Below are 27,193 nucleotides of genomic sequence, written 5' to 3' on the forward strand. Positions count from 1 at the left end.
AATAGACCTACAGCATACTAGAGCACCACTGCTGTCCAACAGCTAAGATTCTCATCCAACATTCAACAAGGCAAGAGAATATTCCTTGTACTTTGCTTCAGTCAGTGGTTTCACTGCAGAATGTTTCTGAGTGGCACAAGTCCTGTGGGGCTTTTAAATTCCTTTGCAAGGAGTGAAATGAGGAGCTGCAGGGGAAATCAGGGGAAGTAGGCTCTCTAGAAATGAAACAATAGATTTGACCAAGAAGGGCAAAGTGAGGACTACAGGAGTGTTTCTGGCAGCAAATAAGAATGCTGGGGAGTTTGGCTGTATAAGGAGACTAATGTCAACTAGAATATGACAAGGGAAGCATCTGGAGCTGTAGGGATCTGAAGCAGAGCTAGTTCAGAATGAAGTGCTGGAAACAAAAGTAGAACCTCAGGAAAAAGTGGCCAGTCAGCCTCACATCAGTGCCTGGTAAGATCACGGAGCAGATCCTCCAGGAAGTTGTGTCAAAACATGTGAATGACAGAGAGGTGGCTGGAGACAGCCAGCCCAGCTTCACCGAGTGCAGACTGTGCCTGACTAATCTAGTGGCCTTCTGGAATGGAGGAGGGAAGGCTCTAGGGAAACCACCTCTGTAGGAAGCCCATTCCAGTGTTTGACCAGTATAATTCTTTACAATGAAGGTGGTGAGGCACTGGAACAGCTTACCCAGAAAAGTTGTGGATGCCCCATCACTGGAAGTGTTCTGGGCCAGACTTGACAGGGCTTTGAGCAAACTGATCTAGCAAAGATATCCATGGCATCCCTTCCAGCCCACACCATTCTATGATTCTAGGAAATGTCAGAGTCAAACCTTTTTGGAGGGTTACTCTTTTTAGCATGGAGAGCTCAGAGTGTGGTGCTTCTGTTTAAAAGAAGAACTTTTAAATGGTTCTGTTTCAGTGAAGAAAACATAAGTGCCTTTTCCCTCCTATTCTTTTGGTAGACGTAATTAATTTCAGCTCCTGTTACCTGCAAAAATCTGTTCAGCTCTTTTCAGGGTAATGTATCTAAGATTGTTTTGCTTTGTTGAAAGGCAGATCCTAAAAACTCTTCAAGTAAGGACATTTTTTTTCCTTCTTGATTGAGACAGGTTTCAGTTTCATGCCAGATTTCAGTTAGTTCTGACTCAGAGAGGATACAATAACACTTCTTCCACTTTCACATTCTGCCTGCTGAGAGATTTTGTGGCAATTGTGAAATCTGGCCTTTAAGAGACTGCATGTACTGTTAAATGAAATGAAGCCCTGGGCTAAGAGATTTTGTTGTTAATCTGTCATAAAGCAGTTATAAATATTCACTGTATGTGGGTTTTTTTCATAGTACAATTTTCTCCAAAAGCTATTTTATAGGAAAACCATTCCTAAATCCTCCTTGTAGTAATTTTGGTTACTGAGATGTCCAGGTTGGAAGCAATCATTTGAGCACAAAGGCTAGCTTATGTAAAATCAAAATTAAAAACTGCTTTATCCTTAGGTATTCAACTAAATATTTTATCATGACTCCATTGTCAATTACAAATACTAAAAAAACAATCTGAAAATTGTTTTTTAATTTAACCTTTCCATCCTTTTAGAAAATAAGTATCTTCAGCTAGTGCACTGATGTCTGTCTTTGTTCAGGAAGCCTACCTTTTTTTTTTAATTAAACTTCAGACATAGCTGATACTGATTTCCTAAACAGCTCTGGTGGTCCTTGCTAAAGAGCATATTCCACTAAAAGGTAATCATAATTATTGTGCCATCCTAAAGCTTTGACTGGTGCATTGTTATACTTACTGATGATTCTGCTTCCAGTCTCCACTGGTGAAGCTTGAAGAATCTCTACAGTGTATACTGGTTTGTTTTTTGGCTTGGGTTTGGTTTGGTTTTTCAATTTGTTGTTTTTTTTTTTTTTTTTATGAAAATGATGTGTGCTTGGAGAAAAGTGTTATATGTTCTGGAGAAAAAGATATAAAAGTCTGTCAGATTTACTGTCTACACCGTAATTTCTCTATGTTTTATGTGACTTGCCTTCTTTACAGCCTGGAGGGTATATTATAAAATGCATGATGTAAACCAACTGAGTTAATATAGATCAAACACAATTTTATATTTTTTCTGATCTTGGGTCATTTACCCTGAAGTAAGTGATTTGGGTGCCTCTCTGTCATTAGCTTTTTAATCAAGTTTTTAAGTGTAAAAATTTTAATTCAGTTTCTAATTCCTCCCAGTTCCTATCTGTGCAGTTTTCTTGATATATACCTGTAATTTTACCTCTAAAGATACCTAAGTGGACAAATTTTTTCCATGACAAGCAGACAGCTGAAAATAGCTATTTAAAACAAAGTCCCCAAAGTACTCATCCTCCACTTTAGAAAGAAAAGATAAATTAATTTAATATGCTGTATACTAAAGTCTGTATTCTGCTCAAATTCCCTGTCAGAAATTGCCACGTAAAACTACATCAGCTATAGAATTAAAGAGAATTTGCAGAAGAGTCTTCTTGAAGTAAAAAGTTTTGTTTACTGATTGAGAAGGAGATTAAAATATTTGCAAAAAATACTTTCCCATTAAAATGTCAACTCTAAGAGCAAAAATACACAGGGATAGCTTTTTCCTTCTGAGATAGAGGTGAAAAGGATGCGAATGTGTTGGGTAAGAGAACAAATACTGTTTCTATATGAGGTGGGTTTTTTCCCTTCTTTCTTTCCTGTAGAATGCTGGGCTGTTAAGGAAGGGGCTGCTTTTCAGGACAACTCTTTTGATGTGTGGAGGGGCCGGAATACTTTATATCCGCTGGAGGATTATGGGCACAGGGCCACCAGCTTTCACTGAAGTAGACAACCCAGCTTCATTTGCTGACAGTCTGTTTGTAAGAGTAAGTTACAAAGTTGCTTTTTTCTGGCCAGCTCAGAACGTTTGTCTTTTGTCATAAAATTAAGTTGTCTGTGCTTCTACGAAACAATAAGGTGGGTGGTTTTTGCATTTCAAGATTCATGTGATGAGTCACCTTCACTTGTGCTGCTGTGATGATTCTCTGCAATTTTTTTTTAAATAGTATACCATGTCTATATATTCTTTGCTTCAATTTAGCCTGAACTGTCCACATTGAAGTACTTTTCCATTTACTCCATATTTTTCCCCATGCACAAAAGAAATTAGCTTTTGCTGATTTCCATCCCTTTTCCACATACTGTGCTTGACTTTTCATCTTTCACAAATAAAGAAAATAGCACAAAGTCCTAGTCTGGTGTATTTGGAGTATATCTTGCCTATATACCTCTGGTGGCATTAAGGATCTTTCTGGAGATGGAGAATCAAAGATGAAGACAGTCAATGATGTCTTTTGATGTTTTCTCCTGTTGTACGAAATTGTTCTTTTTAGGTATGCATATTGGTTGGACAGCACAGAATTGCCTTTCCCTGCTCTGAACTAGAGAGCCACCTAGCTATGTTTAAAAGAAAATTAAAAATTAACTTCACAGCTGTAATTGTAATGGAAATGGAAATAGTTGTAGTCTAACAGTATTCATGGCCTCTTTATTGTGCTACAAAGGGAATGAGGGGAGAGAGATGGACTAAAGTTGCCCCCTTCTCCACCCCCCCACCCCCAAGTTTACTATCAAATAAATGTTTGTTTTCTCTTTGACTGACAGGCCATAAACTATAATTACTACTATTCACTGAATGCATGGCTGCTGTTGTGTCCCTGGTGGCTGTGTTTTGATTGGTCAATGGGCTGCATACCCCTCATTAAATCCGTCAGCGACTGGAGGATAATTGCACTAGCAGCACTTTGGTTCTGCCTAATTGGTCTGATATGCCAAGCTCTCTGCTCAGAAGACAGCCATAAGAGAAGGTGAGAGACAGTGATGAATTTTAAATGCCTGGCCAGCTTGAGTACAGTATTATTTTGTTAAATCCACTACTGATAATTTTAACAATTCAGTGGAACCAGTGTCTAGCAAATGCAGTTCAAATAAATATTTATAGCTGTCATTACAGTTTTATCCCAATTTGGGTCCATCACTGTACACCAACTAGTAGGAAACAGAGTTGGAGGAGGAGGCATGGATGGCTGCTTTATTTTTTCTCCTGAAATGGTATTTTGAGATCCTTAACACCGTAGGTGGTAAAACGTAATATGTGCTCAAAACACAGCAGGAAATTGTTTGTTGTTGCCCATACTTCTTACAAGTCATCATTTCCTTTAATTTCCTCCTAATAGTAGAAGAGAGGAGAAGTGCTTTGAAAGCAGGTAGAAATACTGGCCATGGTCATACAGTTAAAAAGTAAAATGCTTGACCCATAGTACTCAGAAAACAGCTTGTACTCTACCCAAAGGAACTAAAAAATTTATTGTAAACTGTTCTTTCTCACTAAGGGCATCTGTTTAACTTTGTAGGTTCTGTTACCATAGATTTTATGTAGACTTAATTTCTCAGTTCCTTAAAATTTTTCAACTGCTCAGTCATAGAATAGTTTGAGTTGGAAGAGACCTTAAAGGTCAGGTAGTTCCAGTCCCCCTGCCACAGGCAGGGACACCTTTCATGAGATCAGGTTTCTAAAGACCCATTTCTCCTGGTCTTGAACACTTCCAGGAATGGGGCACTATCAGTACATGTCCTTTTGAAAAGCCCATCTCCAGCTTTCTTGTTGCCCTCTTTAGGTACTGGAAGGTTGCTAGAAGGTCTCCCTGGAGGCTTCTCTTCTCCAGGATACACAGCTCCACCTCTCTCAGACTGTCTTCACAGGAGACATGCTCCAGCCCTCTCCTCATCTTCATGGCCCATCTGTGGACTCACTCCAACAGGTCCATGTCCTCTTTATCTTGGGGCCCCAGAGCTGGAGGCAGCACTCCAAGCTGGGATTTCGCCAGAGCAGAGTTGGAGGGGCAGAACCACCTCCCTGGCCCTGCTGGCCGTGCTACTTGGATGCAAGCCAGGACATGGGTGACTTTCTGCACTGTAAGTGCACTTTGCTGGGTCATGTTCAGCTTCTCATCACTGAACTCCCCCAAGTCCTTCTCAGGGCTGCTCTCATGCCATTTTCTGTCCAGCCCATCTTTGTTCTTGGGATTGCCCTGACCCAAGTACCAGACCTTGCACTTGCGTTTCATGAGGTTTGCATCAGCCCACCTATCCTATCCAGGTCCCCCTGGATGGCATCTTTTCCCTCCCACCTATCCTATCCAGGTCCCCCTGGATGGCATCTTTTCCCTCCCACCTATCCTATCCAGGTGCCCCTGGATGGCATCTTTTCCCTCCACTGCACAGCTGGGTGTTGTGGGCAAACCTGCTGAGGGTGCACTCAGTCCCACCATCCATGTCACCAACACAAATGTTAAACAGTGCCAGTCCCAATACCAGCCCTTGAGGAACACCACTTGTCACTGGACTCTGGACACTGAGCCATTGACTGCAACTCTCTGCATGCAACCATCTAGCAGCTTCCTTAGCCACCAAGAGGTCCAGCTGTCAAATCCATGTCTCCAGTTTAGAGATGAGGATGTCATGTGGGACAGTGTCAAATGCTTTGCACAAGTCCAGGTAGATGATATCACTTGCTCTTCCTTTATCCAGCAATGCTGTAACTCCATTGTAGCAGGCTATAAAATTTGTCAGGCACATTTTTCCCTTAGTGAAGCCAGATTGGCTTTCACCAATCATCTCCTTATTTTCCAGGTGCCTTAGCATATTTTCCAGGAGGATCTGCTCCATGATCTTGCCAGGCACAGAGGTGACCTACTGACCTAGTTTCCTGAGTCTGCCTTTTTCCCTGTTTAAAACATGAGGGTTTTGTCTCCCCTTCTCTAGTCAGTGGGAACTTCAGCAGATTCTCATGACTTCTCAAGTATGACGGGTAGGAGCTTAGCACTATCTGAGCAACTTCATCTATCAGTTCCCTTGGGATCTGCAAGTGCACCTTACCAGATCCCATGGAGTTGTGCACCTTAGATGTTCTTGAACCTGACCTTTTCTTACAGCAGGCAGTTCTTCATACTCCCAGTCTCTGCCTTTGCCTTTTGTGACTTGAGCGGTGTGGTTGGAGCACTTGCTGGTAAAGTCTGAGACAAAAAAGTTTTTGAATACTTCAGCCTTCACCATGTCCTGGGTAGCCAGGCTTCCCAAATGCTTACACATTTTCCACAGTCTTCTTTTTATCACCAACATAGGTAATTCAGAGTTGTGTGTTTGTTCAGAGTTCAAAATCTTATTCTTTTCTTCCTTCTCATCCCTTCAAATGTTAACAGTGCACCCACTTTCCTTTCTGCTGGTCCCATGCTTATTTGCATACATAAATAATTTTGGAGAGGGGGTGGAACTGTTGCTGCTAGTGATGTCATACTTTGTAGTAAAAATGCACTTTATTGCTAAATGAGTTTTTAGTAAAAAGTGAAGACAAAATGTATAGTGAAGGCCTAGGACTTGTGGGGATAAGAAAAAGTAGGATGCATCTACCTTACAGTGTAGAGATTCATTTGTAATAAATTAGAATAGAAAATTACTATGCCCGTGGCCTTTGTAAGAAACACCTGACATGGACCTGAGGGTCTTATTCCCTTATGTCAGCTCTGTAAAAGTGAGGCACCTAGACTCTTTTGTCTGAGCTCTGTACAGTCCATAAAGAGCTACCTGCTGAGGATGCTAACATTGGTGCCAACAAAAACAAAGACAAACTGCTCTCAAAAACTGTGTGTCTCTTCTGTCTGTAGAAAGATTGTAGATTACTAACTTTCAAGTGGTTGGCCACAATGGATTCTACTATTGATGTGTTTGTTAGGAGAAAAATTGAATGTGCACCTAAGTTTCTTCTTTAACAGTGACTTACGTTTTTGCCCTCATTACTGTCTTACTAGATCCAAAAATAAACAGGTAGCTTTTACCATTACTTTTCCTGCCTGTGTATTTTAAATAGGAGTTATGTAATTAATATGTAATGGGGCTATTTTCTGGCCTGGAAGCCTGAATATTGCTTTTCTGGAAATTATAGCGATGATTTTTAAAGTGCCTCCCTGTCCTTATATGTACATCCTTCTACAATGTTTAAATAAAGTTTATATGTTAAGTGGAAAAGGTACTTCAGTTAAGATTTGTAGTTAACCTGAGAATGTTTCTTGTTTGCAGAATCCTTACACTGGGACTTGGATTTCTTATTATTCCTTTTCTTCCTGCAAGTAATCTCTTCTTCCGAGTAGGATTTGTGGTTGCAGAGAGAGTCATCTACCTCCCCAGTATTGGATATTGTATTCTCTTTACATATGGATTTAGTCTCTTGAGTAAGCAAGCCAAGAAAAAGGTACCATCAAAATAAGCGGTAAAGTTGTTGATGATGAAGCAGTTCAATTGCATGATTTGTTACTTAACTTGCCTCTCTTTCCTTAAGAAAATTCTTGCTGTGGCAGTACTTGGAATCTTGTTGATAAATGTAATGCGCTGTGCGCTCCGCAGCAGTCAGTGGAGGTCAGAAGAACAGCTTTTTAGGAGTGCGTTGTCTGTGTGCCCTCTGAATGCAAAAGTAAGTCACTCATTGACTTCTAATCTTCTTTTTTTTTTTTTTTTTTTTTTTTTAGTGTTTGGAAATATGGGGTCAAGGAGGTATTATGCATAGTTAATATATTGTGCTACAGTGTTATTCACAGTCTTGCTCAGTTCAGGAATGACATTGACATGTCAGACATCTAAATTACAGTGGCAGCATAGTCAAAATACCAGAAAGTGCAAATTACAACATTGTAATTCAGAACTCGGCGGTGGGAGTGGGGAGGTGAGGGAGAGGGGAGAATGCACTTCAAGAAAGGCATCAAGTCAAATTGGATGTTCTGCTAATAAAATCTATTTAGAAGAATTGTGTGTATAACTGCAAGTTATTGCAACAAAAATATCAAAACAAGGTTAGTAAGTTGTAGCAATGTATTCAACTGAAAAATGTCTATGCTGTTTTTAGAATCCTTTCTGTGTACCTTCCAGTGGTATATAAAGCCAACACAGCAGACAGGCAAAGCAGCATATCATCAATGCAACTGCAGGATGTGGGAGTAAAATCTTGCTCCCACTTCTGCTTTTCTACAGCATTTGAGCGGGCTAGACTCTTCAGACATGGGCACTGGGGAAAGCTGCAATTTTCCCTGCAGGCTTAGTGAGGGAACAAGTAAGATGGTGGGGCTGGATAGGATGTTTCACTGAACTGAGCAGCAGTGTTCAGCATCAGAGACTGACTCCAGCCTCCAACAGAGGTGACCTCCACAGCAGTCCTTTGACAGCCAAGAGTGTGATCTGTTGGGGCACACCACTGAGCCCTGATGTTGTCTGAATTTTAGTAAAGAGACTCTTTGAAGAGCCTGGGAGTGGGAATGTGCAGCTTGTCAATAAAAATACATTGATGTTTTAAAAGATTAGATTCCTGTAATCTTGAGTGGTATCTAGAAAATACCAGTCAAGACACAGGGTTTAAAAAGGAACCTGTGAATGCTCGACTTTACAAAGAGAATGATAAACTTAACATTTACTGGAATACAAATATGCAACAGTGAGCTGTAAAAAAACATTTATGGCCAACATTTGCAACATGGTGGCGTCTTTCAGTAGTGTGAGATTTTAATACATAAGAAAGAGCTGTTGTATTTTATTGTATGGCAGTGGTAGGCAACCATCTTCTTTTTAATGATGACCTCAGTATGTCTTGTCTTCTGGATGACAAGCGCATGCTATAAATGGAGCAAATGCAATCTGTTTTCTTTGTGTGTAACTCCATCCATCTGCCATGGTGAGAGTGCTTTAGACAGATCCACACTCTTTGCCTGTGCTCCAAGCTCCTTGGCCTGCAGCCATGCCTGGCTGGGAAGCTGTGTAGCTGTGCTCCCACAGTACTGGGCTTGAGCTGATAAGCTGCGCGCAAGCTACTGAACTAAGGCAGCTGGTTTAAAGCCAGTGAATGTACAGGCAAAATGAGCTTGTGTTTGTCAACACTGGGCACTGTAGACATGCCTGAGCTGTATTTCTGCTGGTGACAGCTTGTGCAAGTGGAAAGCATGGAGATGTGAACCGGGAAAGGATTGTAGGCTCACGTTCCAATTTTGCTGAAGGATGTAACTTTGAAATCACAATAGTAGGGAACTTTTCTAAGCAGAAACATTAGAGAGTCCATGTATGAGAGCCTATGATTTGTTTTCTTTATGAACTCAACTATATTCATTTAATTTTGACAAAGGTAAATGTAAAAATTTGAATTATTGTGATCTTCAGTTGTCTTGAAATAGCAGGCTTCCTTTAAAAATGACTCCACAGGACTTTCTTTCAGTGACCCATTTATTTCAGTGGGAGGCTGGTGCAAACCAAAGAATGGCACACAGATAATAGCTTTTTCTTGTTGTTCTTGGAACATATTAAATATGTGTAATGTGGTCATGCTTTGTTTCCATTATGTATCAGGATCTCAAAATCTCAAATCCTCAGTAGCAGAAAAAAAGCTGTTCATGTTTTGTTGTACAGCTCTTTTCAATTCCAAATTGTCTGTGTGGGAAGTACAGAGTAAACTTACCCTAATTCTAAATAACAAGTTGTCACAGCAGTGCCTTGTCTAATTTCAAGACTCATTTCTTTAAACATATCCTTTAGATAAAAACGTGGAAACTGCCTTAAATGAGATTGTGTGGCACAGTAGTGAATCTGGTACCTTGACACATCTGGCTCGGGATGACATTTAAGATCAACTTTCATAAATGTTGCCCAGTAACTTTAAAATTTATTGGAAATAATCAGGTACCATAATGAAGCTACAAATATTTTAACCTCTAAAAATGTTCCCAATACAGATTTTTAAATGTTTTAAATATTATTAAGTTTATTCAAATGTTATTTATTTACAATATTTTAAAATATATATGTTTTTTATATATGTATATATAAAATGCATGGTGGGTGGGTAGGTAGGGTTTTTTAAGAGAGAGAAACAAGTATGTTACAGATCTTGGTTAAACATGTCCAGGAGCATGTCACACATTTGAACTTGTGTGGCCCTGCACTCAGGTTGGTTTCAGAGGCCATGAGACTGAAACAATACACATTTTTAATATATTTGGCACTGTTTTCCTTAGCTGAACAGGAGGTGCCTCTGTATTGTTTCTGTTTTCCCTACCACCTTTTTTCATAACTGTATGGATTTGGGTCTTCTCCAGGGGAGAAGAAGCTGTTTCTTTTAGCATTTAGTTCCTCTCCTTGGACTAAATGAGAGACCTAAGTCAGAAGGACTGTATCCTAGATTTGGCTTTCTCTCCACTGATGATAAAGAAGTCCTGACAACTAGAGCAGATGTGGATCCATAAGATTATGTGAGATTTTGACCCTGTCCTACTGCTGTTCACTATTTATAGACATTGCTGGATTCCTTCTCACCTTCTGAAGTCATTACACATGGTTTCTTTCAAGTTTAAAGATTATTCCCAAAAAATGCTCATCTTGCTGCCTTTTTTTTTTTTTTTTTTTTTTGCTGTTGGAAATGTTTGCATTGTTGGAAGAACTGAGTTATTTCTTATCAGCTTTTAGAAAAGCCATAGCACTTAAGAATTCAGAGATGGTCTTTATTCCTGGATGACTTCCTCTCATTGATTGTCTAAATAAATAATTGCAGTTACACTCTTACACACATGGGAACTAGCCAGCATTTTTCTTTTCCTGGATTTGAAATAACTGAATATAAATGACTGTAAATTATTGTGATTTTGTACATGATCTCTACATTCTCCTTGCTACTGGCTTTTCTTTAAAGGATAGAAATTAATAAACATAATTTTTGAAAAGGCATTTCAGTAGCAATTTTTATGCAATAATAAGCAAGGAAGTTAAAATACTTCCAACATAATGTTACTAACTACCTGCCTTGACATACTGAGTAAGTAACTTTGAAATTTATGGTTTATGCAAACTGCAATCATTATCAATACAAGTTTGTCAGAGATTAACTGTGCTAATACTGAAAAGGTACAATAAGCTTGTGAGATTGGTTTCTATACTTTCTTAAAAGGTCCTGTAAAACCTCTTTGTTACTGAACAAGACAATGCTGCCTGAGGATGTGAGCTGATCTAGAGGGCATTTCCTTTAGATATTGAGATTTTTTTTCTTTATGCTCTATTTTGAAAAGGGATTATCTTCTGAGGAATTTACCTTAAGTGCTGTGGGCTGTGTTTACACAGGCTGTTTGCAGTGTTTTGCCACCATTTTGCATGTCAATTTTTGTGTATACAAGGACAGTCATGCAGAATAATCTTTAGACAACATTAGATACACAAACAAGATGTGAATATCAAAAAAGCTTTGTTTTATTATTTTTTAGAAAACAGAGTTTTAGTAGTAGAAGAAAGAGAAGATTGATGACACAAGCTGGCATTGAACAGAGGCATCTGCATGTTCCTGAGGAAATTTTGACATCTGTGCTTTGCTTTCATCCTTTTCAGTAAATGTTCATATTTGCTGAAGAAGAGATTATCAGCAGCTAGGAAGAGAGAGTAAAATTGGTGATAATCGTAGTGCCCCAACTGAGGGGGTGTACCTCCTTGAAGATGATATTACATTTCAATTTCCTCCTGTTCTGCTTTGAGGGGAAAAAAAAGGCAAAAAATCAGTCTGGCAATAATTTCATTTTTGTACAGAAAAATATTTTCCTCTCCTTGTTTAAATTTAACATTTAAATAAGAGTTCAAGTACTATGTATATCTGGCACAGAATAATGTGCAGTGCTTTTTCTTTTTTATACTGGCTTCTTAGGTTGATTGAGGTATTGAACACACATAGAGCCTATTCCTTGGCTAGGCTCTGGTGCTATGGTTATGTTAATTTAAACAACACATGCCTGTTGAAAGTAGGTTCTACCCCAGGGTATTTTTACCTGATCTCTTAGATTTCTGAGAATACTGTGTTGTTATGCATCCCTGAGAAATGCTCCTTTTAGAGCTATTAGTGTAAAGTAATTGCCTGTTTAAGATTGATAAAGGATCATCTGAGTATAATGTAATACGTCATTTCCAGTTAATATTTAATCATTTAATAACAAAGGGCTCTTAAATGTTTAACCAGGAAAGGAAAATCTTCCCTCCCAGGCTGGCATGCACAATATCTGTCAAAAACAGAAGAACCACACCTTTAGAGATGAAATTTTAAACAACTCACTGGCCCCTCATTATTAAGGACCAGATTCTTCCCAAGCATTGGTGCACAGAAAGCACCTCTGTCCCTGTGTTGTACAGGAGAGCCACAGACAGCAGTGGTTACTGCCTTGAGCAAGCTAAAGGCTGACCTTGGCTTCTCTCTGCCGTGGCCATGGAAGTGAGAGACACAGCTGGATAGCAAAAGTACCTCTCAGATGACTGGATGTGCCTGGAAACCCTTTGCTGCTTCTGCTCTTAAGAGCAGGATGTTACTGCATCCTGTAACCCATTGCAGAACTGGTTTTGTCATTGGATGTTTCTGGTAGGCTGGGCACTTCTTTTGATATGTTTGGTTTTGGGTTTCTTTCCTCCTCCTATCTTTGTCACCACCATATTAAGAGGAACTAAAGCTACAATTTCACTTGAAGGGAAACTTGTATACAGCAAGGAGCCCTTCATTTTTGGGGGTATTGTATAGAAACATCATTTCCTTTCACACAGGAGCTATAGCTGAGGGCAAAAGAATTACACCATTGAAATTGCTAATAGTTTATTTATATTAGTTGTGCAATCAGTTTTAATAGACTATAGCACATCTTTTTAGTTCAGTTCACAAAATGTACATGTGCACTTAATGCTTCATCTGATGTTTTGACTTGAGAGAATTGATATCTCTCAGTTTTCTTCAGACTGCACAATTCTGTTTATATGAGAAAAATATTCTTGCTGCTGGTACTTTTGGGGAAAAAAAGGATGTGAAGATACTACATGTTTTCAAAAAAAACTGTGAAAAATAGAAAGTGAAGTGCTGTTTCCTAACACAAGACAGCTGACATGTGAAAGACTGAGTGGTTGGTGAACACCAAGATTTTTCTCATCTGCTCTGTCCTGGTCTTTAGTCAAATTTTATTTTGTAAAGCTTCTTAAAGAATGAAATTCAATCTAGTTAAATATAATTTTGTTTGCTGACACTGAAATGTAAAGTTATCTACTTCAAGGGCTAACATCCAGTATTCAGTGAAATCTTTAAGTATTTTTTTGTGTGTTGCCACAATTTATCTTTTGTCTGGGTAAAATTTGAATATGTGAACTTCAACATATATAATCAGAGCAATCCAATTTGGTAAGAATCTTAGTGTTCTGAATAATTTCTGGAAGAGATATATAAGTAGAATTCAGTCCTGAGAAACATCTTTGAAGGTATTTCATTTTACTTTAATGACTCCTGGGAAAATGCTGCTCTCTCTTCTTGTATTTTTTGACACTGTCAATGGATCTTTGTTTGGTTATTTCTTTATGTAAATGTACCATTTTCTTGCTTCTTTGCCATGGGCTTTGTCATATTTTTATGAATGTACAGTACAGTGCCAGGATTTTTTTCTTCATGGAAGCTGTGCTAGAACTGCTTTTATGGGGTGCTGAATTTGTGTGCTATTTTATATCTTACAATGTGAGAAGCTGCCTCTGTGCTTGCTTAGTAAGCTTTATAGCATCTCTGCTCTCCTTAAAATCAGTGAAAATACTTTTTCTCCCATTTGAGAAAGCATGGGAAATGTTCTTAACTTTATTTGTTGGTGGTATGTTACTGCATGTTACAATAGTTACATAGAGATGAAATTCAACAATTAAATGCCATAACAACTAGGCTCCAACACTGTGCTGGATCAATAGGTCCCAGATACTGTGCCAAATGCAATTAGGGGTTTTCAGTTAATGGACATGTCAGATAAAATCCTTTTTTGAATGTAGAAGGTGAATTAGACTTATCTAAGTGGATTATGAACCTATTTTTTTGGACTTCAATCTGAAGTTATTCCTGTATACTGTTTTGAAATTAGATTTTCAAAGTTTGGAAAAAATTACCATATGTGTTTGTTTTAGATGAAGTATATACAATTTGATTTCAAATAGTAATGCAATCTAAATAATGACTCCTGGTCTAGGTGCTGAGAAATCTCTTTTCAAGAGTCAGTACTCACAGTACTTTTCAATATAATCTTCTGAGATTTCTCTTAAAGTGGGATTTGAAATGTCTTCCAACTTAGATTTGTTCTGAAATATATTTATTCCTATTTACTCTTACCATAAATTAGGATGATGCATCTTCTCCCTGTAGTCTGAAAGCCCTAGATCCTTCCTTCATCATTCAGTTTTTAACAGGCAAAGCCTTCAACGTGTTGCTATATATATTATTTCAGAAATGCTCTTTGATACATTTTTATCTTTAGACAATAATTTTGCCTGTCTGTTACCTTTGGTTTGGGTTTTTTGTGAATGTTGAGTTTCTTTTAGTCTATGCTATAGTGAAAACAAAGTTTGACATTGCTGTAGTGTTCCTTCTGCTATGATAGATTTTATTTGAGTCAGACTTTCTCTTAGCTGGCAAACAAAGGAAATTAAGAGCAGGAGGTCTTCATACAACGTGCCTTGTGAAAGGTGTGGTGACCTCATTTACAAAACTAGGAATGGAATAATCTTTCTCATATAGCTGGAATAGGTAAGCTCATCTGTACCTCAGATTTTGTCTTACTGTCTTCATTGTATGAATTATCCAGTCCTAAGTATCAACCTACACCAAAAGCCAGCAATGAATGACACAAGTGCTGACTGTTTCTTTTTAGAGAAAGAATTTTTAGCTACTTGATTCCACAAAATATCCGACTGTGTGGCATCTGGTGGAATATCCATCTCTGTTTTCAGGTGCACTACAATGTTGGCAAAAACCTGGCTGACAAAGGAAATCAAAGTGCTGCAATCAAATACTACAGAGAAGCTGTAAGGTATTAGAAATTGTAATGCTTTCATGATCTTTCCTAAAATTGCTTTCATGTTTAACATGAAGAAAATGCTTAGGTATTCATTTTCATGTTCTGCAGCATTGCAGAGCCAGCAATTTGCATATATTAATACATGTCCATACTTAATAATAATCTCTTAAATTTTAAATTTTAGGTTGAACCCAAAATATGTGCATGCCATGAACAACCTTGGAAATATTCTGAAAGAAAGAAATGAGCTCCATGAAGCAGAGGAGTTGCTGTCCTTAGCTGTACAGATACAGTATGTTTAGACCAATGCTAAGCAGTGTCTTGCACCAGCTGAGCCAGAATGATACAATAGGATCTTATGTTTCAAACACTTAATTGTCCTTTCTGTTGATGTTTTTTTTCCCCAATTTGCCCAGACCTGATTTTGCTGCTGCATGGATGAATCTAGGAATAGTGCAGAACAGTTTAAGAAGGTTTGAAGAGGCAGAGCAAAGCTACTGGACAGCAATTAAACACAGAAAAAAATATCCAGATTGTTACTACAATTTAGGGCGGTTGGTAAGTGCTTTTGAATAAATGATAGCTATGACTGGAATCTGAGTGTCTTTCTGTATGTATATCTATAGAAAGATTTATATAATTCTGCTGTACTGTTAAAAGCTGATAGTTATCCCAGTTTGCTTATGTTGTATTTTAGGGTGATTTCATACTTGTGGTAGCTTTTTCTATTGCTTTCCCTGTATACTTCCTTCTATACAACCTTTGGTAATCCTACTTTATCATATAAAGAAGTATAAACAAAGATACAGATTTAAATTTCTTTTTCCAAAAGGTATTATTAATCATTTCCCAATGTTTTGCATTCCTTAGTATGTTGTTAGCTAGTAGAACTATGCTGAAAAATTCAAATTAGATTTTTGAAAATATGTACATTTAATATTTACTAAATCTCTTGTGTAGATTTCTAAATTGTATGCTGTTTCTTCTCCTTATTCTACTGGTACATGCATATTTGAAGACAAGCCTCACTTGCAGAGGAAAGAAAAGTAAAATTAGTATATAGCATTCTTATCTTCCATACTACAAGAGTATTCCTTTTATTTTTGTCTATAAAAAGAAATCCTACTAGAAAGGACAAGACATTAACAACTTTTTAGTGTCTTTAGTGACTGATAGGAAAGTAAAGCAAGTAATAACAAAATTACTGGATTTTTCTTTTGTTTTAGTATGCAGATTTGAATCGCCATATAGATGCATTGAATGCATGGAGGAATGCTACAGTCCTGAAACCAGAGCACAGTTTGGCCTGGAACAATATGATAATATTGCTTGATAACACAGGTAAAGGTCTCTTTGAATGTTTTAATGAATAATTCAGTGTCTAGAAAAGCCTAAACCTTTATCTGTTTTTACCTAAAAGGATCTCTACCTCTTCTTTGGCTACCCAGACCCCCTCTAATAATAAAAGAATGGCTTCTGACTCAGTGATTTTAAAGCATCACTTGAAATCCAGCCCATAAATTGAATTTCTGATACTTACTTAAAATGCCATCATTGTGCAAGCATGTTTGTATTGTAGATTAAATTCCAGAACTTTTCAGTCTCTGCTTTCTTGTTCTTCTGAAGGTGTTACTTATTGAAAACAAAATGAAGGTATTCTTTTGCCTTAGTCTACAGGATTTTACATTTGTGTGTGTGTGTGTGATACCTGGTTTTCTCTAAAAAATTATGCAGTCAGCTATTTGTAAAATATGTGTGCTTGCAGCATGAACTAATAAGGCTGTGTTAAAACATGTCTTCTCTTTTCTGCTACCTGGGCTCCCAGGCAATCTAGCTCAAGCAGAAGCAGTTGGAAGAGAAGCCCTGGAATTAATACCTAATGATCATTCCCTTATGTTTTCCTTGGCTAATGTACTGGGGAAATCACAAAAATATAAGGTAGGTAACTAGAGCTTTTTGACTTTAGGCCTTTGGGTTGGATTCATTGGGGTTTTTCCCTTAATTAAATTCTATCTACATTTTTTGTAAAAATCATTTGAGGAGATCATTGTGGACTATGACTTAGAGAATCTGTTTAAAACGCTTCAGTGCCCTTTTCTACCACAGTATTGGTGTCTGATTCTGTCTTGAGCTTATCCCTCCTTATTTTAGACGCCTGGGTTACAAATGTTGCTGCCCTACACTACATCAGTGGCCAGTGGTGAGAAATAGGCTCTTAAGCACACTAGAGGGCAGTTAGGGTCTTGTGTTGCTTCACTGCAGAGGGAGAGAGCCTGCACTGAATTAGAGACCTTGTTTCAGGAACTCAGATGGGACAGGCTAGTCCTGGTGCTTTTGCTATATAATCTGTGAATACATATATATATATATTCTAGATAAGGCTAGATAAGAATTCCAGCCTTTTTGCCTCAGACACGATCTAAAATATAGTAATGCGAGTTTGTTAATCCCAGACTGAGGATGGGATACCTGGGTGATCTCAGAATGCTTTGAGAGAAAGTACATACATTGCTCAATGTATTGAACTTTCTTTTGGATGCAGTGGAGCAGCCTGTGAGTGGTACCTCAGCATTAGCTACCTTTATTTGCAAGTAGTAAATGTTAGGAAACTGATGAAGATGAGTTGTTTTCCAAAGGGAATTGTATCAGATGATAAGCTTACATGACAGAGAATAAATCATACACATTTAATATAGTTAGTTGTTTAAACTGACTCTATAATCAGTGATTTATGTATGTGATAGGGACAAATTAATAATCAAGTCCTTGGTGTACCTTAGAAAAACAAAATTTACTGAACCTTTTGTAGGTTTTTTTAGGCTTTTAAGGGGTTTGATGTCTTTTTGATAGTGATAATATTAACAGCACTACAGGAACATCCTCATTTATATACAAAGTAAGAAGATTCTACAATATGAAACTTATCAGGAGGACACGGCCTAAGTTGTACCAGGAAAGGTTTAGATTAGATATTAGGAATTTTTTTTTTTTTTTTTTTTTTTTCACAAAAGGGGTTGTAAAACATTGAACCAGATTGCCCAGGGAAGTGGTGGAGTCCACCATCCTGGAAGTATTCCAAAAAGTATGGATATGGCACTTGAGGACACAGTTTAATGGTGAACATGCTGGTGGTGCAGGGTTTACAGTTAGACCTCGTGACCTTAAAGGTCTTTTCCAACTTTAATAAGTCCGTGATACTCAAAATAGATACATCTGTAGTTACTGTGACCACTTATATTTCTACAGTATTGATCAGCTGTGGAGTCCTGACCTGTTCACATGTGAGGCCAGGGCCTTTGACAACCCAGCACTGGCTTTTGTTTGTGTTAGTGATGCTGTTAAACACCCTGTTACTGTTTTTCTAGACTGGCTAGTTTTTTTTTTCTGGACACTCTAATTCTTTTCTCTCTCCACCTGAGATTGTTATAAAATACATATTTAAGGTTGGTTTAACAAAGTTCCAGAAGGATACAAATTAACATCCAGAACGCATAAGGTATGAGATTATGGAGGAGGTAATTGCTAGAATTATTTTGGTGAGTCAGGCCTGTGGAAGAATAGAGGATTTTATAGTCATTCATCAGGGAGAATATGTAGCATGACAGAATACAGAGCATTTACAATGAAATAAAGTTAAATAAGTTAAAAACAAGATAGAAAAATTTTCCAGGTGTAGGAGAGACAAGTCTGGCTTTAAAAGTGGATTTAAAAAATAAAAAAGAAGATAGTGGTTTTGATTGCCAGCCCTGAAAGGTTATTATGCTGCAGGAGAATGTGTTGGAGACAATGTAGAAATAAGAGTAGGGGGAAGTGCAGCTTTTAAGTCCACATTCTGAAAAAAGCAAAAGGAATAGTGGAGCCCAGGAAAAAAAAAAAAGCAGGGCGCCAGTGAGTGTTTTAATAGTTCAATATGGAGTAGTAGTTTTGTGCAGAGCTTAACTAGTCACTAAAAACTGATGGGTTATAACAGGGAGAGCAAATTAAGGGAATTGAAGAGAGGACTCACAAAGGTTATACTCTCAGCAGCTGTATTTGGCATTGCCTGGAAAGAGGAGATACAGATTTGTTTGTAAAGGGAGAATGCTTACTGACCAAAAAAAAGCATGAAAAATTCAGCTTTCTTGTCCACCCCCTCACCATGTGAAAACAGAGAAGTGGATGGCTCTTCAAGGATTTTATTGAATAGAACTGGAGGGGAGGAACGGGGGATGGAGACTGTCAAGGTGATGGAGGTAATTTTCAGAGTGCTGCCTGGCTGTGTCTGATGTGTTGTATAACCTCAGGCAGTTAATTTATTAGGTTACTCGTTATGTGCCTGTATAAAAGTTGCTACTATGTTGGCTCTGTTGTCGCACGGGAAGATTTGTTCTGGAGTTTTTTGTTATCTCTTATTTTAAAAGACACGGAGTCAAAAAGTTTTTATTATGTTGTGAGAGATTTCCTTCCAATAAGCACACAACATTCTCCTTCAATTTCAAATGCACTTTGATTTTCAGCAGAAGATAGGTTTCCTACATCACAAAAAAAAAACCCCAAAATAGCCCTTTATTTTGTGTTTGTATCTAGTGATGAATGATTTATTGTTCCAGAGAGAAAAGCACATAAAGGATGAGCTGTTTCATGGTTTTATTTGGGTTTTTTAATTAACATCTGTTATACCAAGTTTGATTCTCCTTTGAACGCTTGTTCTTATCTCAATTGATGAAGAACCAAGCTATCTTTAGTTCTTTGAAAAAGATGTGTGCTATATTTTTGTTACATATACATCTACGCTTTTTCTGTAAAAAGTGCAATAAATTGAAACCATTCAGCATTTCTTGTATTTGAAATAAAGCCAGACTACAATTTTGTGGCCTTGGCAGCAGATGGAATGTGGTGTGCTTAGCCCAAGCCTTTGCTATATGCAAGCTGCAAGTTTCTTGGCAGCACTTGAAGATCTGGCAAGATGCAGCAATTTGAAATACCACTGATGTACTGGAATGTACATTTACTCCATATAGCCACAGTAATATGAATATGATGCACCTTAAATAGCCTTTAAACAACCACAACGCTTCTACTAGCTGCTGAGCAAAGTAGTGTGATATAAAAATATTCTCAGCATGGAGTTGAAGATGTATGGTAATGGCAGCCAGCTCTTGAATATCTATTTCATTAAATTATCTGAAAGTGCATTGCACTGTCCTTTAGCAGTGAAAGGATGCAAGTCTGTACATTAGAAGCTCCTCCTCTGTGTAGGTGGCAACTTTTAGGCATAAGGCTGATTAAAATGATCAGTATAGCTTTCATTTTGATTGCTGTTAACCTGCCCAGTGAGGAAAAAAGAGATTTACTAGACTAAAATACTAATATTTGGAGTGGGAAAAAGCACAACTTTGTGGGACTTGAAATAACTGCATGCTTTCAAGTGCACTGATGATTTTTAGGATTTGAGAGTTGTATGAAAAGAGGAGGTTATCTTTCACCGCTTGCCAAATTTTGAGTCTCAGTATGTTTCTCAGTATGAGAAACATGGAAATCATGAAATAATTTTGATGGAAATGACATCTGAAGGTCATCTAGTCCAACCCCTAACCCAAACCAGTGCCAGTTCCAGTTGAATCCTGCATATCTCTGTCAATAGAGATTCTATAATCTCTCTGGACAGCATCTTTCAATGCTTGACCAACTTTATCATAAAAAAAAAAATGGATGTTTCCTTTAATTGGAATTTTTTGTATGCCAGTTTGCATCCATTATCTCTCACCTCATCTCACAGACGTGTGAGAAGGGTCTGTTTCCATCTTCTCTGTATTATCTCATCAGGTAGTTGCAGGCAGCACCTTCATCTTCTCTCCTGAAGGCTGAAAAGATCCAGTTCTCTCAGTTGGTCTTTGCACATCTTGTGCTCCAGCCCTGTACCATTTTGGTGGCTTTCTGCAAGACTCACTGGAGTCTGTCTGTGTCTCTCTTGTAATGGAGACCCCCAGCCTCAACACATACTGCAGGTGTGGTCTCGGAAGTGCTTATCAAAGTCACATGGCCACCAGAGGTCCATTCCAGCCTCAACCATTCTGTGATTCCTGCTAGTCTGTTTCTCTGCCCTGCCCAGGTCCCTCAAAATAGCTGTTCTCCCTTCCAATGGATTTCTTACTCCCTCCTCTTAGGTGCTATCTGTAAAGTTTTGAAACTGCATTCAGTCCCATCATCCAAAATATGAATGAAATCACTAAACAGTATGGGTTTCAAAAAGACCAATGCATCCAGGAGCTTTTTAGTCTGGATATGAGAATGCTGGAGCAACTGCTCATCCCATATGCTAAATGCATATGCTAAATGCAATGCTAAAATTGCACTATGGAGGTAAATTTGCAGACATCTGGTTCCCCTTGTTAACTCCTATCCAAATATTCCTTGTCCTGAAGCAAAATCAGAATCACAGAATAGTTGGGGTTGGAAGGGACCTCTGGAGATTGTCTCATCCACCCCCCTGCTAGAGCAGGTTGCACAGAATTGCATCCAAGCAAGTTTTTAATATCTCCAGGGAAGGACACTGCACAACTTCTCTGGTCAATCTGTTCCGGTAGTCTGTCACCTGAAGAGTAAATAAATTCTTCCTCATGTTCAGGTGGAACTTCCCCTGCATCAGTTGCTGCTCATTGCCTCTTGTGTTGTCGCATGGCATGAATGAAAAGAGCCTGGATCCATCCTCTTGGCACCCTCCCTTCAGATACTTAGACATTGATGAGGTCCCCTCTCAGTCATCTTTTCTTGAGGCTGAGCAGGCCCAGCTCCTTCTGCCTTTCCTCATAAAAGATGCTCCAGTCCCCTCACCATCTTCATAGCTCTCCACTGGACCAGCTCAGAGAACCCTGGGATTTGTCATTTCCTTGACCTGTGGAGATGAAGGCCCTTTCTGCATGAGTCTCCTGGCTTGAGAATGGCAGCCTCAGCTGTGCTCAGCAATGCTTTTAGGTTGGGTTTGAATCTGGACATATGGGGAGGCTCTTAAGTCACTCAGAGCTGAGTGACTCAATCTTGACATCAGAAATTTCTTTTCCCCTGAAGGGACCCTTACAGAGAGTTATTTCATGCTTGACATGAGAAGATGGTGGAACCAAAAATCTGGCTGACAGGCTTTCTTTTTCAGTAGAGCCTGTGATTTATTTTAAGCAGTGAAAGCTTAGCACAAAGGAAAGGACTTTTCTCCATGTTACTGTTCTCACATACCTCAGACAGCAAGTATGTGCATTCAGATGGAAGCCTACCACATTGAGGTAATTTTATCTTCAGGTCATTTGCATTGAAACTGAATGAGCAACTTTCCCTAGAGCACAGCACAGCATAGAAATCTATGTAAAATTTGCTCTCAAGTATCTCAACTTGCATGTTAGTGAGTAAATAGAGTAAATATGCTCCGTTTGGATGGCGGGGGGGTGTGAGTTTTTAAACTTCTGCAGGATATATGCTCTGGGGAAAAAGGTAGCAATATTAGCAGCTAGTTTGGAAAAACAGGATTGTTTTAATTAGAGAATAAATTTAGGGGTAAATTATTCTCTGAATATTAGGTCAGGAAGCTGAGGTTTCCTAAGAGGTACTCAGATATCAAGAGTCTTAAGAGCACACATTGCAAGCAGTAATACAGAGAAGGTAACTGCTGAGGAAAATGTGAAGGATGTTGCATGGCATGGTATGATTTGGCATGTTTTTTAAGTAAAAGGTAGTCAGCTACTCTTCATAGGGAACCACACTGAAACATCTGTTTGAAAGTGATGTACTGGAATGTCCCTATTTTTAATTCTAAAACTACTGTAAAAGGAAAAGTGGCTATAAGCAGTTTGCTTAGATACCAAATTACATTCCTTTAATTTGATTACATAAGTAGGGAAACATTCAGCAGGTAATGTTTGAAAATACTATAACCATTAAAAAAAGGTACTTCAGGTAAAAAGCAAAGTTCACTAGTGCTTAATTAATTTCTGCTAAAATAACAGCAGCCTGTGAAAACATGACACTTATTTGCAGCATTATTACTGGTTTCAACGGGCTGTAGCCACCTGAGCTACAGGATCAGGCAGGCTTAAGATATTTATATGGTGGTATCATATAGATATGGCATAGTTTGGGAGGGTTTGTAATTACAGTGGTGGGTAAATTTGGCATTGTTTTATATATATGAGAATGATCTTTCCTGATGACTTGTTATTTTAAATTATTCAGGAATCTGAAGCTTTGTTCCTCAAGGCAATTAAAGCCAATCCAAATGCTGCCAGTTATCACGGTAATTTGGGTAAGAGCCTTTGTAAATCTTATCTGCTGTATTGTTTATTTGCTTCATATTCATTGTGTTTAAAAAGAAAAAGCAATCTTGTGCGCCTTCTTTCTGCTGGGCAGATTTCTATTTTATTTTCTAGAACTGCCAGCCAGAAGAACAGGGCACTAAAGCCATAAAAGCTGTCACACAATATGACAGATCAAGAGGGCTGCAAAATCCAGCCCAGAGGTAGCTGCACTTTAGTGTCTGCAAATTGGTTCATTTATGCTACGCTTGTAACCCGCAATGAGCTCACCAGATAAGAGCTGCCATTTATGGCTCCATTGTAATTCATTCCTTCATCATTCCCATGCCAGTTCTGCTCCCAGGCTTTGCTCTTGCATTTGGCAACAGAACAAGCAGCTACTGTGCCACCAGCCAGTGACAGACCCTCGCTGGAAACAAATACCTCAATGTTGTTCTCCAAGTGATTGGCAAGATTGTACGTTACTCGACAATATTGCTAATGAAATTCCCCATTGATGTTCCAGCTGTGCTTTATCATCGCTGGGGAAACCTTGACTTGGCAAAGAAGCACTATGAAGTCTCTCTGAAGCTTGATCCCATGGCACCGGGAACCAAGGAAAACTACAACCTCTTAAGAAGAAAACTGGAGCAGTTGCAAAAGAAAGGCGGTGCCTGATGCTCCTTTTCAGGTTGCCCGTGCATGCTGTTTATGGCTGCTGTTACATGGGTACTTTTGACCATGTACAGGCTTCAGTCGTCATTTCTCAAAAACAACACCACCAGCACCGCACACTTGAATGTCCAGTTTTGCCCTCCTACAGATCCTAACATTTCAGCTTGAGGGATCATTTTATTTTTACTTGAACTGCTTTTAAAGTCCATTAGAACATTTTTATAGGTATATGAAAGCAATGCAGATGGAATTTCACAGCATACACATGTAATTTGATATCTTCATCTGACTTTTTAGTAGCGGGATGAATAGCAGGAGGCAGTTTTATTTCTGAAAGTGATACTTAAAAGTGCAATTTCCTGTTTAAATTCTGATCTTTTCAAATATGAAAAATATCTGTCCACTTCAGTTTTATTACTGCCTTCCAGTGCCAGTCCTGCAGAGCCAGTGGAAGAATGAATTCTCTCCAGCACATCAGTCTACTCATATAATTTGAGTTAAGCCCTTATGCTGATTTTTCTCTCCAGCCTGTGAAGTGTCAGATTTGTACAGGAGTAAATAAGGGCAAGGATTTGACCATAAATGTCTGTCAGCCAGTGTACTGCTCAGGTATGCCTGAGTGTAGAAAATACTGTTGGATGAAGATGGAGATTTTAGCAAGCAGCTAATGAAAAGAAGGTGAGGCAACAGAGAAGTAGAGTTTCTGTTCTCACAGGTAGCCTCATGTACCACAGACAACATGGACAACAAGTCAGAATTGCTGTAGTTCCTGTGGCAGGTCAGTGGTTTAAATACAGTATAGGTTCTGTAGGAGCTGTTTTTAGGCAATTCAATGCTTTCTGGTTAAGGATATTACACCTTTCAGCTCCTATATTGCATGGGAATAAAGAGAGAATTTCTGTGGAGCAGTAACTGTGCAGAAGACCTGACCTTGGCTGTTGATCTGTTACCTGAAAGACCTTGGCTTCACCTTTGTCTCCCATGGCTCGTGTGTTTGCTGAAGGGACAGATAAATAAGCATAGCTGTTAATGCATAAACTGAGCACATCAATGTGGGATGATTCAGAGGCGGTTTATGTTGAGACCATGTTACCTCTCAAAAGGGGCTATGCTTTAATACGCATTTGAACTCTGGCTGTCCAGAGTTGTTTGTCATGTATTATATATTTACATTCCTGCTTCAGGAAGTAGTAGCATGTCTGTTTATTTGCTGGTGGTTGGTTTTTCTAGTTTCTTTGAGGTTTTTTGAGATGTTTAGTTTTGTTTGTTTGTTTTAGATTGGAAATTTGCTATTGGAAATGAAAGCTGGGGAACTTTACCTGTCTTTTCATATTCCTTTATTTTTGCCATCCATGTCCCTTGGGAGAAATTGATCAGCACAGTATGATCAAAGCTAGCTCAGGTACTACAAGTCATGCAGGTACTTTAGTGTACTATTTTTGCCACACTAACTGTAGATCTAGCCAGCAAGGCTGTGGCAGTGTGGTGCTGTCCACCAATTTGGCTTTGAACGAACAAACACGGCTACATACTGGTTTGTTTTAGTTGTGGTGCCACAGGCATGTATGTGTGCTCCTCTCCTACAAATACAGCCTGTTTCTCAGTGGGTAGCATAGGGTACAAAGCCATGGCAATTATTTCCATTTCTTCTGGTTTCTGTACAAAGTTTTCAGAAATTTGTTTCTGAAAATGATCCAAGGATGCTCTTTGATAAGTATCTGGCAAGCAGAACACTGCACCAGTGTGGCTAATGACCAGCCTAGCTTAGTACCAACTTTTGTATCTGAAAGGTGCTGAAATAGATACACCCTTCAGTACAAGCAGCATGTTCTTAAGGCTTTCCATACATAGCCCACTATTCATCCGAGAGAGAGAACACATAGCTTCTTCAGTCATGAGGAATTAAAGAGTAGGGATCTGGCTGGATGAGCTAATTTATAGCAGAAGATAAATATGTTTACTATAATCAGGTCTTTTCTGTATATTTGGAATATGACATCCTGAGTTTAAATTATTATTCTCATCATAAAATCCACATGTGTAGTTTTCCCTGTTGCTTTCCATATCAGCTTTAAAGACATCCACTACATCAATATTATGTATGAGGGATGAATTTTTTCTCGGTCATTATAAACCAAAGTTGTAGAAATTCCTCTGTAGAAGTCCTTCTATTCAAAGTCTTAAAACAGAAGAGACCAACAAACAAATTGGATGTTTTGTTAGTATTTGAAAATGGTCTTTACTTTTCAATACAGACAACATCATTTCTTCTTGATTAGCTTTCTGGCTACCTGTATATATATTTTTTTGTTTTATATAATATTTACTGTTGTAGAAATTCAATGTGATTACTTGTATGATGGTAATATGAAGCATACCCATATGTCTGAGTTTAATGTTGAGGCAGAATTGTGTTTGAAAGAAGCCACAAAGATGACTGCTTTTGTAATAAAATCTTCCTTAAGACTTTTAAGAATACTAAATATTTTTTTACTTTATTTTCAGAAATATTTTGGAAGTGCAAACAGTGCAGTAGCTTTTATTAAAATGGTTAAAATGTTAACCTTTTTATTGGTTTTTCATACCTCGTAACTGACTCTTGGAGCAGTGCAGAACACTAAACTTCAAAGAGAAAAAGGTGAAGAAAAGTCAGCTTTTACATAACTGTAGTTACACATATTGCCTATCTTTCCAGCATGCTGGATTTTTTTCCCATTGCTAATTCCAGAAGATTAAAGTTTCCTTATCAGTTGGCCTGTTTGATTCTCTAGGGAAATTACAAAGCCTTTTTTCTTCTTCTTCTTCTTTTTTTTTTTTTTTTTTTTTTTTTTTGAGAATGATTACTTGTTCAAATACTGTTCTGAGAAGAGAAACAGAATGATTTAATGCACAGGCTAGAGTCAGGAAAATAATCACAATGACTGCTATGGATATTAGTTTCTTTTCACCAAAAACTTCCAGTGAAGTTCCCTAATTGTATGTCTCTGTTGTGTCTAGACCAATGACATGTACATGAAGTTTCCTGTTATTTAATTTCATAGTATTTAAACTTTAGAGATGTGGGTTGTGTGTGTATTTATGGGCACTAAGAAATAAAAATCTATAGTACTTTTGAATGGTTCATTTAAAATATTTGGCCTATTCGCTGGGAACCTTTTCCTTCGTATTTCAGATACTTTTATCTGAGCTATTCATCCTAGTTTCTCTGTATAGTCACTGGGGGAAAAAAAACATCTTTAGGATGTGAGAAGTCATACTTGAAGGATATATTCATCTTCACTAACTTCAAAGGGTAACTAAGGTGATCAGCTCATATACATGAAGAAAAATCTCACTGCTGCTTT

The 27,193-nt window shown here is 38.2% G+C and overlaps 1 protein-coding gene across 1 annotated transcript in view; it reads left to right on the forward strand.

The window, feature by feature from the left end:
* The window catches only part of TMTC4 (transmembrane O-mannosyltransferase targeting cadherins 4), a 54,135-nt gene extending 27,143 nt beyond the window's left edge, over window positions 1-26,992 (forward strand). The window contains exons 8-18 of the mRNA XM_084201419.1: window positions 2,722-2,883; window positions 3,662-3,864; window positions 7,133-7,304; window positions 7,392-7,523; window positions 14,849-14,928; window positions 15,101-15,208; window positions 15,333-15,474; window positions 16,143-16,257; window positions 16,742-16,854; window positions 23,116-23,185; window positions 23,701-26,992. Of these exons, the coding sequence (XP_084057545.1) occupies window positions 2,722-2,883; window positions 3,662-3,864; window positions 7,133-7,304; window positions 7,392-7,523; window positions 14,849-14,928; window positions 15,101-15,208; window positions 15,333-15,474; window positions 16,143-16,257; window positions 16,742-16,854; window positions 23,116-23,185; window positions 23,701-23,852 (1,449 nt within the window). The 3' untranslated portion in view covers window positions 23,853-26,992. The remainder of the gene's footprint in view (window positions 1-2,721; window positions 2,884-3,661; window positions 3,865-7,132; window positions 7,305-7,391; window positions 7,524-14,848; window positions 14,929-15,100; window positions 15,209-15,332; window positions 15,475-16,142; window positions 16,258-16,741; window positions 16,855-23,115; window positions 23,186-23,700) is intronic.
* The last annotated feature ends 201 nt before the right edge of the window (window positions 26,993-27,193 follow it).

This window comes from Fringilla coelebs, assembly GCF_963513975.1.
Source record: "Fringilla coelebs genome assembly, chromosome: 2".
In the NCBI taxonomy this organism is placed as follows: Eukaryota; Metazoa; Chordata; class Aves; order Passeriformes; family Fringillidae; genus Fringilla; species Fringilla coelebs.